The 16,902-nt window shown below is 42.4% G+C and overlaps 1 protein-coding gene across 1 annotated transcript in view; it reads right to left on the bottom strand.

The window, feature by feature from the left end:
- BLMH (bleomycin hydrolase) overlaps window positions 1-16,399 on the bottom strand; it is a gene marked incomplete at its 5' end in the record, with an annotated part of 46,235 nt that extends 29,836 nt beyond the window's left edge. Inside the window, 6 exons of the mRNA XM_080713997.1 lie at window positions 5,633-5,725; window positions 7,938-8,026; window positions 9,585-9,726; window positions 10,551-10,660; window positions 15,803-16,062; window positions 16,104-16,399. Of these exons, the coding sequence (XP_080570123.1) occupies window positions 5,633-5,725; window positions 7,938-8,026; window positions 9,585-9,726; window positions 10,551-10,660; window positions 15,803-16,062; window positions 16,104-16,399 (990 nt within the window). The remainder of the gene's footprint in view (window positions 1-5,632; window positions 5,726-7,937; window positions 8,027-9,584; window positions 9,727-10,550; window positions 10,661-15,802; window positions 16,063-16,103) is intronic.
- Between the last annotated feature and the right edge of the window lie 503 nt (window positions 16,400-16,902).

Raw genomic sequence — 16,902 nt, 5'->3', positions numbered from 1 at the left:
ATAGAGGGAATGAGCTCATCTGGGTAGCTAAGAGTCAAGTAACAATCTTAAGATTGCTTTAGAGTAGTGTTGGGATTAAAAGAAACAGACAAGCAGACTCTTCTGCCTCCACGCCAGACCTACTCAATCATGCTGTATTTTATTTCTATTTACCACTGTTGGTACTGGGGATTGAGCCCAGGGACACTCTACCTTCAGCCCTTTTTATTCTGAAACAGGATTTTACTAAGTTGCTGAGGATCTTAATTCCTGAGGCTGCCCTTGAACTTGTGATGCTCCTGTCTTCTAAGCTTGTGCCACCATACCAGGCTCTAATCTGCACATTTAACAAGATCCCCACGTGATTAGCATGCACTCTTTTTTTGGTGGTACTGGAAACTGAACTCAGGGGCAAACGACCTCTTAGCCACACCCCCAGCCCTATTTGTTAATTCTTTATTTTGAAATAGGGTCTCACTAAAGTTGCAGAGGGCCTCACTAAATAGCTGAGACTGACCACGAACCTGTTATCCTCCTGTCTCAGCCTCACAAATACTGGGATTACAAGTGCGCACCACCACGCCTGGCTTACATCTCAGGTCTTTCAGAGACAGAGTCTTGCTAAGTTGTCAAGACTGACCTCCATCTTGTGATCCTCCTGCTTCAGCCTCTTGAGTAGCAGGGATTACAGATATGCACACAGTGCTCAGCCTAAATATTATTTTAAGAGCTGAGAGCTACCATTATAGAATTTCCTGTTGGAGGCCAATATCAAAATTGCCTCCTCTCCCTTCTCTCGTGGCACTGACACAAATACTATTTGTGTGTGTGTGTGTGTCTGTGTGTGTGTGCGCGCGAGTGCGGTACTAGGATTTAAAACCTTGGTGTATTCTACAGCCAAGGTACGCTACCAGCCCTTTTTTACTTTTTGCTTTGAAAGAGGACCTTGCTAGGTTGCTGAAAATCTCACGATGTTGTTGAGACTGTCCTTGAACCTGCAGTCCTCCTGTCTCAGCCTCCCAAGTACTAGCATTTAAGGTGTGTGTCACCACGCCTGGCATAAATACTAATTTTGGTCTCTGTTTTCAGATTTGTTTTTAACAGACAGGATTTTAGCAGAGAATGTTAATAACTGTAAGGCGACTAGAGATTTAGAGTGGACAGATGGAGAAAACATATCCAATAGTCACTAAATAGTAAGTACACATTTCTTTTTTTTTTTTTTTTTGGTGGTACTGGGGTTCCTGGAAGCCCTTCTACCTCCGGACTACACTCCCAGACCTATTTTTACATTTTTATTTGGAAACAGGGTCTCCTAAGCCAGCGCGCGCGGCTGGCTTCGAACCTGCGCGATCCTCCTGTCTCTGCCTCCCAAGCGCGGGGATTACAAGCGTGCGCCACCACGCCCGGCAGTAAGTACACATTTCTAAAAGAGATCTACCCTATCACTTCCACAAATATCCTGCACTTCTCTCAGAAAGAATGACTTTAGCATCAATATTTTATTCAAAGCAGCCTGAGCTTCCTGACTGTTTATTTTGACTTGCCCACAAGGCTTAGCAAATCACAGGTACTAATTTGTGGCTAAGAAGCTAAACTCTTCATTAACAAAGAGTCAGGTTCAGTAAAGAGGAGTCATTTGAGGGATTGTAAAGATTTAAACATCACCACATAAAATTCTGTAGTGAACAGTTTAGGCAGAGTTATTAAGTAAGCAACCCTATAATACACTTAAACTTAGGACTTGGTAAAGTAGTATACTATTTCTCTAAGGTAGGAGTAGGAGAGAAAAAAACATGTAAAATACATATCTGCCCTAATATTAATCTGTCACTTATGATTTTCTACCAACCCTATGGTTAAGACAGGAATCTTAGTTGGGCGTGGTGGTACACATCTGCAGTCCCAGTACCTGGGAGGCTGAGACAGGAGGACTGCAGGCTTGGTGCCAGCCTCAGTGACTTAGGGAGATCCTGTTTCAAAATAATAAATAAATAAAAGGGCTAAGGAAGCCAGGCATGGTGGAGCATGCTTGTAATCCCAATATTCAGGAGACTGAGACTGGAGGATCGTGGTTTGCAGCAGCTTCAACTACTTAGCGAGGCCCTTTGCAACTCAGTGAGACCCTGTTTCAAAAATAAAAAGACTAAAAAATAGGGCTGGGGATGTAGCTTAGAGGTACAATGCCTTTGGGTACCATCCTCAGTACTGCAAAAAAAGGCTGAGGAAGCCGGGCGTGGTGGTGCATGCTTGTAATCCCACCATTTGGGAAGCTGAGACAGGAGGGTCTCGGTACGCAACCAGCCTCAGCTACTTAGTGAGGCCCTTTGCAACTCATTGAAGCCCTGTTTCAAAATAAAAGAATAAAAAAATAGGTCTGGGGTATCATTCGAAGGTAGAATGCCCCTGAGTTCCATCCCCAATACCACAAAAAAAAAAAAAGAAAAGAAAAAAAAAAGGATTTTAAGTTAGATGTGATGGTACATGCCTATAATCCTACTGCTTGAGGAGGCTGAGACAGGAGGAGCACAGGTTCACGGCCAACCTAAGCAACTTTAGCGAGGCTCTCTACAACTTAGTGAGACCCTGTTTCAAAATATAAACAAAAAGCAAAAAAATAGGGCTGGGGTGGAGTTCAGAGGCAGAATGCCCCTGAGTTCAATTCCCAGTATCACAGAAAGAAAAAAAAAAAAAAAAAAAAAAAAAAAAAAAGACATGGACCTTAGACATATCATTAATCCAAAAATTGTTAAAGCAAACTGCACAGGCCAAAAGGATGCTATGATCTACAAGGTTTTTTTGGTGGTACTGGGGTGGAACCCAGAGGCTTTCTACCTCTGGGCTATACTCCCAGACCTATTTTATACTTTATTTGGAAACAGGGTCTCACTAAGTTGCTGAGAGCCTCACTAAGTAGTTGAGGCTGGCTTAGAACCTGTGCGATCCTCCTGTCTCAGCCTCCCAAGCGCGGGGATTACAAGAATGCACCACCATGCCCGGCGGATCTATAAGGTATTATATGGGACGTTTCTCCTAACTGTTTACAGAACCTTCATCTCTGCTATTAACCCCCATCTTCATCTATTCATAGAGGAGGGAAGATTATGTAGGAGATAGGGCCTCTGCAAGAAATACCATTCTCAGCAGGAAGAAAGGAGAGCTAACACTTGCTGGATCCCAGCTATGTGCTGGGCACTATGCACTGCATTCTTATATTTAATCCCTTCTTTCACCATCATAAAACTCTAGGAGGAAAATATTTTAAAACCCAAGTAAAGCAAGCTCTCTAAGATCACAGGTGGTTAAGTAAGAAAGTCAGAATTTAAGCCAAGCACGATGGCACAAGCCTGTAATCCCAGTACTTGGGAGGCTGAAACAGGAGGATCTCAGGTTTGTGGTCAGCCTCAGAAACTTAGTAAGGCCTTAGTAAGAACTGAGGGGGTAGCTCAGAGGTAGAATGCCCTGGGTTTCATCCCCAGTACACCCCCCAAAAAAAATCACAAACCAAAACAAACAAACAAACAAACAAACAAACAAACAAAAACCCTAACCATGGTGGCACACACTTGTAATCCCAGTACTTGTGAGGCTGAGACAGGAGGATCACAGGTTCGAGGACGGCCTCAACAACATAGTGAGACTCAGCAACCTAGCAAATAGGGATGGGGGTGTGGCTCAGTGGTAGAACTTCTCTGTGTCAATCCCCAATACCACAATACACACAAAAAAGAAAGTCAGAATTTAAATTCATGTACATCTAACTCCAAAGCCTATGTTTACACCTACTATACTAAGACATCATTCTTCAATAGGAACATTAAAAAAGATAAAAAAAGTAAAGAGTAATAAATAAGGTAACTTTAATATGTTTGGTAACTGAAACCTTTGCATTCATCCATTCAAAAAATATGTAAGAAATAGTAACTATAAGCCGGGCGTGGTGACGCACGCTTGTAATCCCCGCGCTGGGGAGGCCGAGACAGGAGGATCACACAGGTTCGAAGCCAGCCTCAGCTACTTAGTGAGGCTCTCAGCAACTTAGTGAGACCCTGTTTCCAAATAAAATAGAAAATAGGTCTGGGAGTATAGCTTGGAGGTAGAAAGCCTCTGGGTTCCACCTCCAGTAACACCAAAAAAGAAACAGTAACTATAAGCACTGGGCCCACATGTGCTTGAACATGAATGAGGGGACACAGCTATTCAGCAAAGAGAAAACCAGAACTCAGTTGACTATCGACTACGCTCTTGACTATGCCTCTACTGTGTACTGCTTCTCTAAAATGTAAAAGAAAACATGAGAGAAGGATTGGTGTTTTCCATGCAGTGAAAAACAAACCATCTTAAATTGTCTTGAAAGGAGATCTACTAATGGGCCCACTGACGGAAAAAAGAAATGTTATTTGCTTGAAGCAATTCCATAGTTTTATGCATATTCATTCTAGATACAGCCAGTAGAGAGAGAGGGGAATAGAGGGAGGGAGAGGGGGAGAGGGGGAGGGGAGGGGGAGCAAGAGTGTGTGTGTATATGTGTGTGTGTGTGTGTGTGTGTGCGTGCGCGTGCACGCTAGTTAGTTACTGGAGATAAAACCCAGGGGCATTCTACCTCCAAGCTACACCCCAACCCTATTTTATTTCTTATTTTGAAAGGTCTAAGTTACCACACAGTGGCCTTGAAACTGTGGTCCTCCTGTTTCAGCCTGTGCACCACCATGCCTGGCTAGGATATAGCTAGTATTAAGTAAGGAAGATTCTTAATTGCCTTGATAATATATATTAACTTTGTCTTTGTTTGGTGCTTTTTAAAATTTCCAAAATGTTTCACATACATTATTTTAAATGATATAACCATTGGTAGCTCCTCATCTTTATTCCTACAGAATAAACCCAAAGTTTTGGCCATCTACCCGAGACCCCTCACCTCCCCTGTCACTATGTGCAATCCCTTGCCTGTAGGGAAGGATGGGCTTCCCTGTTACTCACCTGGTGTATTCCTACTGCTATTGTAAGAACCGGGTCAAATACCTCCCTACCTTCAGCTCTCTGAATTAGTCACTCCTGCTCTATAATCACCAAATCCTTTTTGACACATCTAGGATAGGATTTACTGTAATTATTCAAGTGTTTTCCTCTTCCCAAAAGTCTGAGCTCCTTGACAGCAGAGACTGACCTTGCCACCTGTGTTTCCTCAGTGCCAAGCACACAGAAGGTATCCAGTATCTACAAAGTGCATAAAAGAATGAATAGCCATACCAAAAGAAAATAAATAAAACCTCAGATTTTTTTTTTCTTTTTCTGGTACTGGGGGTGGAACCCAGGGGCTTTTCTACCTCTGGGCTATCCTCCCAGACCTAGCTTTTTTTTTTATACTTTATTTGGAAATAGGGTTTCACTATGTTGCTGAGAGCCTCACTAAATAGCTGAGGCTGGCTTTGATCCTGTGCGATCCTCTTGTCAGCCTCCCAAGTGCTGGGATTATAAGTGTGCACCACCACGCCCGGCTTTAAATCTCAGATATTTTTTGGCTGTAAAATAAGTTGTTTTCACTTAATTAGTCACTGCATTGACTACACTTCCTAATCAGTTCAGTTTGACAGAAGGGCATATTCTCAGAGTTCTGCAGAAGAGTCACAAAAATCCAAGCAATTATCATTACCTCCTCCATCATGGCATCCTGCGTAGCTGAGATTTCTCCTTTGGTTGCTCCACTGTGTACCAGGTTCCGTAGTCGTATACAGAATTCTCTCATCTATGACAGAAACTTATTCAGCACTCCAAATAGTTACCCAAACTGTAAATAAGCCTAAAGTAAGATCAATACTCATTCTATTTTGAAGTAAAACTCAGTCAAGACCCAGGATAAAGTTTACAGAAGCAAAGTATGTTTTTCCCCAATCAGTTCACTTAAATACACAGAAAAAAAAAAAAAATACTTTCCATAAGAAGGTAAGACATACATTATTCCCCCAAACACTAAGTCCCTGTACTGCAGCTAAGAGCAATCTCTGTACAGGCATGGGAAAAAAATTATGCCTCCATAATGCCTTTCACCTTAGAAAAAGCAGGAGGTAAGATGACTACTGCACTAAGTCACTCTAATAGATTTGTTTTGGTATTTTGTTAGTTGTCCACTTCACCTTCTCCATGGAATCACTATGACCATGGCTATGTACCCTCCAACATAGTTTTCGTTTTTGTTGCTTTTAATTTTGAGAGATGCCCCCAAAAAGGCTAGCCTGAAATTTAACCAGTGCTAAGGAGGATCTCATTTCTACTCAAAATGGAATGTAAAGCTATATTATTAATGATGTTTTAGCCTTTGGATAAGAATCCCCAGGGTTTTCTGGATAGAAAATAACTTAATTCTAATAATAGTAGAATACATCTGTATTTATTTTAAAATGTAATCTTTCTCCCAGGGATGACAGATCCAATTTTAGCTGCATAGACAAGGACAGCAGATGTTGGCAACTCCTAGTTCTCAAAAAAGATGCCTGGCTAGCAGAGCAGCATCCTTATAGGATTTATAACCCTCCTTGGGAAAATGGGTTATGTGGAGAAATGAAAATAATTCATTAAGATAACTGAAGCAGTAAAAAAAACAGTTCAAGCTAGGCATGGTGATGCATGCTTATAATGCCAGCTAAATTGGGGAGGCTAAGGCAGGAGCATCCCAAGTTCAAGGCCAGTCTGGGCAACTTAGTGAGACCCTGTCTTAAAACAAACAAAAAAAGGTATGGGGATGGCTCAGTAACGGAGTCCTTGCCTAGCATGTGTGACCCCTTGAGTTCGATTCCCAGTACCACCACCAACAAAACAAAACAAAAATACAAGTAAGCAAATGAAAAAAAAAAAACAACCCAGTTAGCGGCTACATGAAATCTTCAGTTGAAGATCTGGTCTGAGGATCTTCCAACGTAATCCATGGAAAGATTAAGATCAAGAGAAATGAATTGGGAGTGTTAGAAAATTCTAATGCCAATTATTTTTAGTTAATAAATGCAGCTACACTGCTTTTGAAAGGCACTGACATGAGTAGCTACTTTGTACTGAAACGTCTCTATAATGTTAAGTTTTTTGTTTTGGTTTGGTTTTGTGGTACTGATGACTGAATAGAGGGCCATACCCTTGCTAGACAGGTGTTCCACTACTGAGGTTACATCCTCAGCCCCCCCCCCCCCGCCTTTTTATCGGTACTGGGGATAGAATCCGGGGCATTCTACGTCCTAGCTACACTCCCAGCCCTATTTTTTGTCTTTTACTTTTTTTGAAACAGGGTCTCACTGAGTTGCAAAGGGCCTCACTAAGTAGCTAAGGCTGTCCTCAAACCATGATCCTCCTGAATGCTGGGATTGCAGGTATGGTCTACCATGCCTGGCTCCCAGCCATATATATATATATATATATATATATATATATATATATATATATATATATATATGTGTGTGTGTGTGTGTGTGTGTGTGTGTGTGTGTGTGTGTGTGTGTATATACATACATACATACATACATATATATATATATATATATATATATATATATATATATTTATCTTTGTGGTATTGGGGGTGGAACCCAGAGGCTTTTCTACCTCTGAGCTATATTTTCAGACCTATTTTACACTTTATTTGGAAACAGGGTCTCACTAAGTTGCTGAGAACCTCACTCAGTAGCTGAGGCTGGCTTTGAACCTGTGCGATCCTCCTGTCTCAGCCTCCCAAGCGCTGGGATTACAAGTGTGTGCCACGAAGCCCGGCCTCCCAGCCCTTAAAAAAATTTTTTTTAAATTTTGAGATGCGGTTTCATTAAGTTGCCCAGTTTAGTCTTGAACTTGATATCCTCTTCCTCAGCCCCTCAACTAGGTGGGATTACAGGCGTGTGCTAGCTACCATGCCTGGTACCAGTTAGAAACTTTCAGGTAAGTACACTGAACTCCAGCCCACCCCGTCCCACATGCCGTACCTTGTGATTCAGAATGTCATTCATCCGTCTGCTCGCCTCTGTTGTATGGGATTCAGGGAAGCATTTCTTAGGGACAACACCGTATTTTTCTAAAGAAAAATAAATTTTAGTGTTCAATAATGTAAAAGTATATTCCAGTATTAGATACCCTGGCAAAAATAACCACTGCTTTAAAAATAAGCTGTATTTTACTGGTTTAATTGAGAAAATCAAATGCTTGATATTATTAAACAATTGCTATTTTTTTGTGTGTGTGGTACTAGGGGTGGAACCCAGGGACACTACCTCCAAGCTACACCCCCAGCCCAATTTTTTTATTCTTTATTTTGAAATAAGGTATTACCAAAGTTGCAGTGGGCCTCACTAAGTAGCTGAGGCTGGCTGTGAACCTTGATCCTCCTGTCTCAGTATCCCAAGTACTGGGATTACAAGCATGTGCCACCATGCCCGACTTTATTAAACAAAATTTTAATGTGCATGTTTATCTATCTATCTTAGGATTAATTATATTCGTGTGTGTGTGTGTGTGTGTGTGTGTGTGTGTGTGTGTGCAGCTAGTGAGTGAACCCTGAGGCATTCTACCTCTGGGCTATACCTCCAGCCCTATTTTATTTATTTAGAAAGAGGGTCTCACTCTTTCTAAATAAAAAATAAAATAGCGCGCGTGTGTGTATGTGTTGTGTACTGGGGATTGAACACAAAGGCACTCTACCTTTGAGCTATACACCCAGCCCTATTTTTATTTTTTTAATTTTTTATTTGAAACGGAGTCTCACTAAGTTGCAGAGAACCTCAGTAAGATGCTGAGGCTAATCGTAAACTTGTGATCCTTCTATCTCAGTCTCTCAAATATTGAGATTATAGGTATTGTGCCACCTCACCAGATAATTCTTTTTGCTTATCACACTTTGTTTCTTTTTTTTTTTTTTAAGCTACTAGGGACTGAGTTTAGGGGCACTCTACTCTGAACTACATCCCTAGCCCTGTTTTATTTTTGTTTTGAAACAGGGTCTTGCTAGGTTGATGAGAATTTCACTGCTTCTCGACACTGTCTTTGAACCTGTTACCCTTCAGTCTCAGCCTTCCAAATACTAGAATTATAAGCATGCGCCACCGTGCCTGGCACTTATCATACTGTGTAGAGCGCTCAGCTCCACGACACTTTCCCAAACAGTAGTATTCTGAGTAAGGGCATTTTCAAACAGTTGGAAGTTTTAATGTGTTTCTTAATTATGTGATAAGAGATAAAACTTCATTACAGACAGTTAGTTCTACTAAATACTGACTTTTCTTCCCCAATCTACACTTCACATCTCCTTATTAAGAATACCTACCTGTCATTATCACTCATTTAAGAAAGGTACTTCATAGGGCTGGGAGCATTGCTTTATAAAAGCACTGCCCTGGGTTTGATCCCCAGTACCAAAAAGAAAGGACCAAAAGAAAGAAAGAAAAAAAGCCCCCACCCCCCACAAAAACGGTACTTTGCAGATGAGAATGTAAAATATGGGTTCTTAGAGCTAACCATATAGCCTTCTTGGAATACCAATTCTACTCTGTACAAAACCATCAAAGAAATGGCTTATCCCTAACTACAAAGTCTTGCTCAATCATGCTGGGTGCCAGTTGTTAGAGAAAGGCTCTTACCAACAATATTGACAAGCATATCCCACTGCCCACCATCATTTGCAGGATTCATAAGCAGATACTGCACCAGCCTCCCATCCTCAGGCTCCTTTTTCTGGGCTGTGTCCACAAAAGCATTCAAGAAGAAATAACAGCGTTCAACCTAGTAACAGAAGTTAAATAAAATTAAAGGAAAACAGAGGCAATAACTTAACTGGCATTATCAACAGAATGGGAATCTTGGAACTACCACAAATCCAATATAATAGGTATTTTGCAATTAAAGCTGGAAACAGAATATCAGTATCTAGCTTCATAAAAATATAAAGTATTCAACATACTGTGTATAATATTCCAATATTAAAATAAAATATAGCCTTCCATTATAAACATCTATTAGACATCTATATTTTCAAGATTTTAAAACAGAACATAATTTTTTTTTCCCCCGGGTCTGGGAATGGAACCCAGAGGCATTCAACCTCCAAGCTACACCCTCTGCCCTAATTTTTATTTTTTATTTTGAAACAGGGTCTCACTAAGTTGCAGAGGGCCTAAGTAGCTGAGGCTGTCTGCGAACCGCGATCATCCTGTCTCAGCCTCCCAAATGCTGGGATTACAAGCGTGCGCCACCACACCTGGCTAGAACATAAATTTTTAAATAAAGAAATACAAGCAGTAAGATGAGTCAGTAGAAATAACTACTGCAAAAAGTATTCACCTGCCAACCAAAAGCAGTTTTGGGGATTGGGTCCTTGGGTTTGATAATCACCACCAACAAAACACATGCACACATGCGAATAGGCGCACACACATATACACACGTACGCATGCATGCACAGGGATGTTTTCCCTTTAAAAGAGTCAATTTTTGATTTTTAGAAATCAGAAAAAATGATGTCCCACCCGGAAAGGAAGGAAATGAAGAGGTAGTTCCTATTTAGGTTGTTATTGAAACAAAAAAATCTTATAAGATCGATCCCATACCTTATCCCAGAAAAACAGGTAAGATTGACTAAACTCAAATTCTTCAACATTTAATTTTTTCATGAATGGGAGTCTCATAACATTCAGACAAGAAAAGATCCAGCATCGCCCTAAAACAAGAAAGCAAAACAAGTAATTACTAATGTTCACATAGACTACAGCGCTCTAACTGTATTTCCTAACACTGAACCCATGACAACATTTGGACAATTAAGTCTAAATCAGAGCTGTGTCTGGTGGTGCATAGTAGTAATCCCAGTACTTGGGAGGCTGAGACAGGAGGATTGTAGGTTTGTGGCCAGTCTCAGCAACCTAGCAAGGCTCCGGGCAACTTAGTGAGATTCTGTTTCCAAATAAAATATAAAATAAGTCTGGGGATATATCTCAGAGGTAGAATGCCCCTAAATTCAATCCCTAGTAACACATGCACACACATGTGTGCACACACACACACACACAACTAAATCAGAAAGAAAAACATTAAAAACAAAAGACAGGTAGGAATTACTATATTCAATATATATATGTAAAGGTTTAGTATCTTTAATATTAAAAAATATACATATCACATGAAGAACCCATTACAAATCACCTCAAAGAAACACCAGAAGAAAAACATGAACAGAGATCATGAACAGATCATTCAGTGGACAAAAAAGATCCAATGGCAAACAATTTTTTTTTTTTTTTTTTTTTTTTTGGTGGTACTGGGGTTCCTGGAAGCCCTTCTACCTCGGGGCTACACTCCCAGACCTATTTTTACATTTTTATTTGGAAACAGGGTCTCCTAAACCAGCGCACGCGCGGCTGGCTTCGAACCTGCGCGATCCTCCTGTCTCTGCCTCCCAAGCGCGGGGATTACAAGCGTGCGCCACCACGCCCGGCGGCAAACAATTTTTAAAGTTCATCATAAGACACCTGGTAAATGGGGGAACCTTTCTTTTTAATCGACAATATCCAATATTGACAACGACTTGGGGAAATAAGCATTGTTATCATTCTAGATGGTGAGCTAAATAGGTACATATTTCCCGAGAGCAATTTTATAATACCTAGCAAAAACTATAACTAGCCCTACCCTTTTACCTGGAATATACAGCATATGCTTTAATAAAAAGTAACGTTAACATAAAGCAATCCCCTATTTGTTCAGTAATGAGCCAAAAAAAAAGGTAGTATTTGGCTAACTGGATTATAAACATGTAAAGATTTAGATAATACTTGGGAGGCTGAGGTAGAAGATCACTCGAGCCCAGGAATTTGAGGCCAGCATGGAGACTCAGCTCCCAACAAAGGGAGACCCCCATCTCTAAAATAAATATAAAGAAATTAAAACATAGATGAAATATAATTGTCTACCTATTGAAATCATGTTAACATAATAAACTCATTTAGAAGTACTGTTTTTCCCACTTTTCTACTTTATTTTCACACTGATTCACTCTGTATATCTTGCCATCAGTGACTTTGCCATTATTAGGGCCACTATCAATCAGACAATATCATCTTTCCCCCATTTTGCATGTTTCAATTGTAACAATGTTCTCAATCCATTCATTATGCTGTCCTGAAAATCTAATGTCAAGCATCAACTCTACAAAAACATTCTTCATTGCCAGGCACGGTGGTGCATGCTTATAATCCCAGTATTTGGGAGGCTGAGACAGGAAGACTGCAGGTTTTTGGCCAGCCTTAGCTACTTAGTAAGACCTTGTTTAAAGATAAAAAAATAGGGCTGGGGGTGTAGCTTGGGGGTAGATGCCCTTAGGTTCAATCCCCAGTACCGCAAAAAAAAAAAAAAAAAAAAAAAAAAAATCTGTAAATAATCAGAAACTCTACAATGTCATCACTTCCTATGCTAATTTAAACGATCTACTAACAATGATACCCAACATTTCCATGTGAGCTCATGTCCTAGGAATATACTAACTAACTAGGAATATAACTAGGAATATACTAACTATATATCTAACTTTATTGCCTCTTAACCCAGGTGTGGTGGTGCACGCTTGTAATCCCAGCATTCGGGAGGCTGAGACAGGACGATCCTGGTTCACAGCCAGCCTCAGCTACTTAGTGAGGCCCTTCACAGTTTAGTGAAACCTTGTTTCAAGAAAAAAGAATAAAAAATAGGGCAGGGGGTGTAGCTCAGAGGTCGAATGCCCCTGGGTTCCATCTCCAGACCCGTACAAAAAATGAAAAAATAACAGATTCAATCAAATGTAAGCCTCCAAAATTGTATGGATTGAAGTTATTTCATAGTAGTGTTTTTGCCAAATTATTTGCTACTTCAAGATAAATTTATTATACTCATTCTGAAAGTCTTTGTAAGGCCTTGATTATAGGGCAATATGTGTGTGTGTGTGGGGGTACTGGGAATGGAACCCAGGGGCATTCTACCTCCAAGCTACACTACTAGCCCTATTATTTTATATTTTATTTTGAAACAGGGTCTCACTAAGTTGTGGAGGGCCTCACTAAGTAGCTAAGGCTGGCCACTAACCTACAGCCTTTTTTTTGTACTGCAAATCGAACCCAGGGGTGTTCTTCCTCCAAGCTATATCCCCATTCGTTTTATTTTTTGTTCTTGAAACAGGTATCCCTCGGTTGCGAAGAGTCTTGCTAAATTGCGCGGGCTGTTCTCAAACCTGCAATCCTCCTGTCTCAGTCCCCTAAGTATAAGGATTACAGGCGTGTACCACCATGCCCAGCTAGTGTTTTCTCTTTTCTGAAGGAAAATCAGTGGGAAAAATTGGGACTTATATTTGGGTATAATTTATTTATTTTTGGTACTGGGGATGGAACTCAAGGGCATTCTACCTCCAAGCTACACCCCCAGCTCTATTTTTTTAGTCTTTTTATGTTTAAAAGAGGGTCTTACTGAGTTGCAAAGGGCCTTACTAAGTAGCTGAGGCTGTCCGCAAACCGCGATTCTCTGGTCTCTGCCTCTCAAATGCTGGGATTACAAGCGTGAGGCATCACGCCCAGCGGGTATAATTTTTTTTTTTACTGATATGCAACTATATTCACAATATGTGGGTGAGAAAGGCAAAAAGAAAAAAAATATGTCCGGTACCAAATCATACTAGAGATACAAACACACGCACACACACACACACACACAGATTAAAGACCTGACAGATTCATATGGAGAAAAAATTCTCCACTTGGCACTTTGCAAATTTTCTATATTGAACAAGAATAATTTTGTAAAAAGAAAGAAAATTTAAATAGTGTTTCCGAAAGTCACCAATGCCTTAAATTAAAATGAGTATAGCTCATCTTCACCTCAGGTTTATCTGCATGCCACTGCTCTATTTCTTCTTCCTTTTGGGGGGCAGGAGGTACTAGGGATTGAACCTAGGAGCATTCTACCTTTGAGCTATACTCTTAACCCTATTTTATTTTTTTTAATTTTGTAACAGAGTCTCACTAGATTACAGTGGGTCAAAGTTACTGAGGGTGGCCTTGAGACTGTGATCCTCCTGCTCAGCCTCCCAAGTACTAGGATTATAGGCATGCACCACCAAGTCTGGCTTCTCCTCTCTATTTCTAGTAGAGGGAAACTACCTGAACTGAAAACAAACTACACAGCTCCTGTGCCATTTGCATATTTTGTGTATAAAATGATACAATGTATAAGATCTGACCTATTCCATATTTTCCCTGGGAGGTCACTGCAACCTATACTGTGCAGAACCACTGTGACATCACCAACTGGTCCATTTATAGTCCGACAGTCCACACCACCTCAAGCACTTTCTACCATAGCAAGCTATTAATTATTGCAACGTCATGATTTCTTTCCTTAAATTTAAAAATTGCTGGGTACAGTGCCCCATGCGTATAATCCAAATACCTGAGAGGTCGAGACAGGAGGACTACGGGTTCAAAACCAGTTTTGCAACTTAGGGAGAGCCTGTTTCAAAATAAAAAATAAAATAGGACTGGGTTGTAGCTCAGAGGTAGAATGCCCCTGGGTTCAATCCCCAGCACCTTACGCACACACAAAAATCAATTTTACTGAGGTACAATTTATATACAATAAAACAGATTCATGTTAAAAGCACATTTGGTGAGTTTTGACTGTCTCTAAGTAAGCAGTAATGTGCTTCCTGTCAATATATAGAGACTGGGAGTAGTTTTTCTTTTTTGCGGTACTGGGGATTTAACCCAAGGGTGTTCAACTTCCAAACTTGTAATCCCAGTACCTGGGAGGCTGAAAGAGAGGGTCACAGCCTCAGCAAGTAATGAGACACTCATCAACTTAGTAAAACCCTGTTTCAAAATAAAAAATAAATGCTAGGCGTGGTGGTGCACACTATAATCCCAATACTTGGGAGGCTGAGACAGGAGGATGGCAGGTTCAAGCCTCACCCCTACCTTGCAACTTAGTGAGACCCTGTTTCTGAATAAGAAATTAAAAAAAACCATTGAATTGGGGGTATAACTTGAGAGGTAGAATGCCTCTAGGTTCAATCCCCAGTACGAAAACAAACAAACAAAAAGCAAGACCAAGAGCTCTTAACCAGTAAGATGTGAGAACTTAATTTTTTTTTTAATGTATTACAAACTAGCCTATTAGCAGGAACCGGGCCTATTAGCACATAGGAGCGTGTTTTAAAATAATATTCGAACTGGGTGTGGTGGCACACACCTGTAATCTCAGTACGTGGGAGGCTGAGAATGAAGTCTCACAGGTTTGAGAACAGCCTCCGCAAGTAGTAAGGCTCTCGTCAACCTAGCAAGACTCTGTTTCCAATGAAATTCAAATATAGCTGGGGGTATAGCTCGGAGATAGAATGCCCCGTGTTCAATCCCCAGTACAAGAAAAAAGAAAAAGAAATACATTTGATGATATCTTGATATAACTACGTGTCTTTTCTATTTCATACATTAGTGTATGCTTTCAGGGCCATTCTGGGGAGTCCGCTGGGGCATAAACAATCTGGCAGGGTCTGTTTTGTGACCAAGAACACAAATGGATCTGCAAGCCACGGGGCTACGACTGTCACCGAACCTCGAGACCAAATATAATAAACTGCCTTCAAACAGACGACCGTGGGCTCGTCCGGTCAGCGCCCACACTAACTGTGCCAACTAGCCAGGGCGCACCGAAGCAGCCCGCCGTGTTGGGCTGACCCTGGCCTGTTCCCTGGAGACTCACTACAAGTTCTTTCAGTACAAACCTCTCTTCTCCGAGGCCCATTAGCTAAGACCCGAGCCCGGCGCGCGGGAGCTGAAGGCGTCACCTGAGCTCTTCTGGTTGGTGACCGGCTTGCCCTCCTGGGGCACGGCGTGCTGGAACACATGCTGCGCGCCCTGCACCGTGGCCCGCCTCAGGCAGATGTCCAGCAGGTCGTGGGTGGTCCCGACGTTCTGCGCGAGCACGAACTGCGGGTCGGAGTTGAGCTTCTCAATCAGGGCCGCCACCTTCTCCGAGTTCAGTCCTGCGGAGAGAAGAGACGGGCGGTGGGGCGGAGGGCGGGAGGGCACGGCCGCCCGGCGCGGCCTCGAGGCCCCCGGCCCCCGCCCGCCCGGGCCCGGCCTCACCCGCGCTGCTCATGGTGCGCGCTGCCCGCGGGCCCTCGACGGCGCTGGGAAGGCTGCGGCGCGCGCCCGGCGGCCGACCTGCTCTCGCACCCGAGCGCCGGAAAAGGAAGCCGGCTGGCTGGCGGCGGAGGCCCGACGAACGGGGTCCGCGGAGGGACAAAACTACCCCCGCGCGTTGCTGAGTCAGCGCCGCCGCGGCCCCGCCCCGGGGAGGGCCTCCGCCGCCGGCCTCCGCCCGAGCCCGCGCGCTCCCACCCCGCGCCGGGCCCGCGGCCGGGCTGGGCCAGCCCACCCATCGCTAGAAATCCGCCCCGGGGCTCCGGTAGGGGCGTCCGGTGCTGACCAGCCGCCGGGTTTTACATGGCAACCTGTTGCTTGCATTCCAGTCCAAACCAAGTTCTCCTACTTGAAGGGAACTTGGAACCAATCTCTTTCCCACCCGCTCAAAAGCTACTACCACCCATTTTAAGAAAACGACATATTCCAGGCTTCACCGCATCCACGAGTCTCCTGGGCAGCGCAGCCTGTGCTAAGGACAGTGACGGAGGTCTTACTCATCAGAGGATGTTTTGTCAGGCTCTTTGCAAACCTGTAAATGGTGACCGCCCCCCCCCCGAAGGTCACTCAGCAGTTTCCCAGGGTTTTGGGGACCCACGGGAGATAAAAATAAGTACACATAGCTCTGGCTCAACACTGAAACCTTGCTATTCAAAACAAGGAGAATCTAGGGCTTAGATTGAAAATCATCACTGAATCTAAGGAATTCTGATATCTGGAAAAATCTATATCTAGACTCCAA

Source organism: Muscardinus avellanarius, assembly GCF_963383645.1.
Source record: "Muscardinus avellanarius genome assembly, chromosome: 16".
In the NCBI taxonomy this organism is placed as follows: Eukaryota; Metazoa; Chordata; class Mammalia; order Rodentia; family Gliridae; genus Muscardinus; species Muscardinus avellanarius.
The sequence above is the reverse complement of the archived record's forward strand: the minus strand, read 5'-3'. Positions and strand labels throughout refer to the sequence as shown.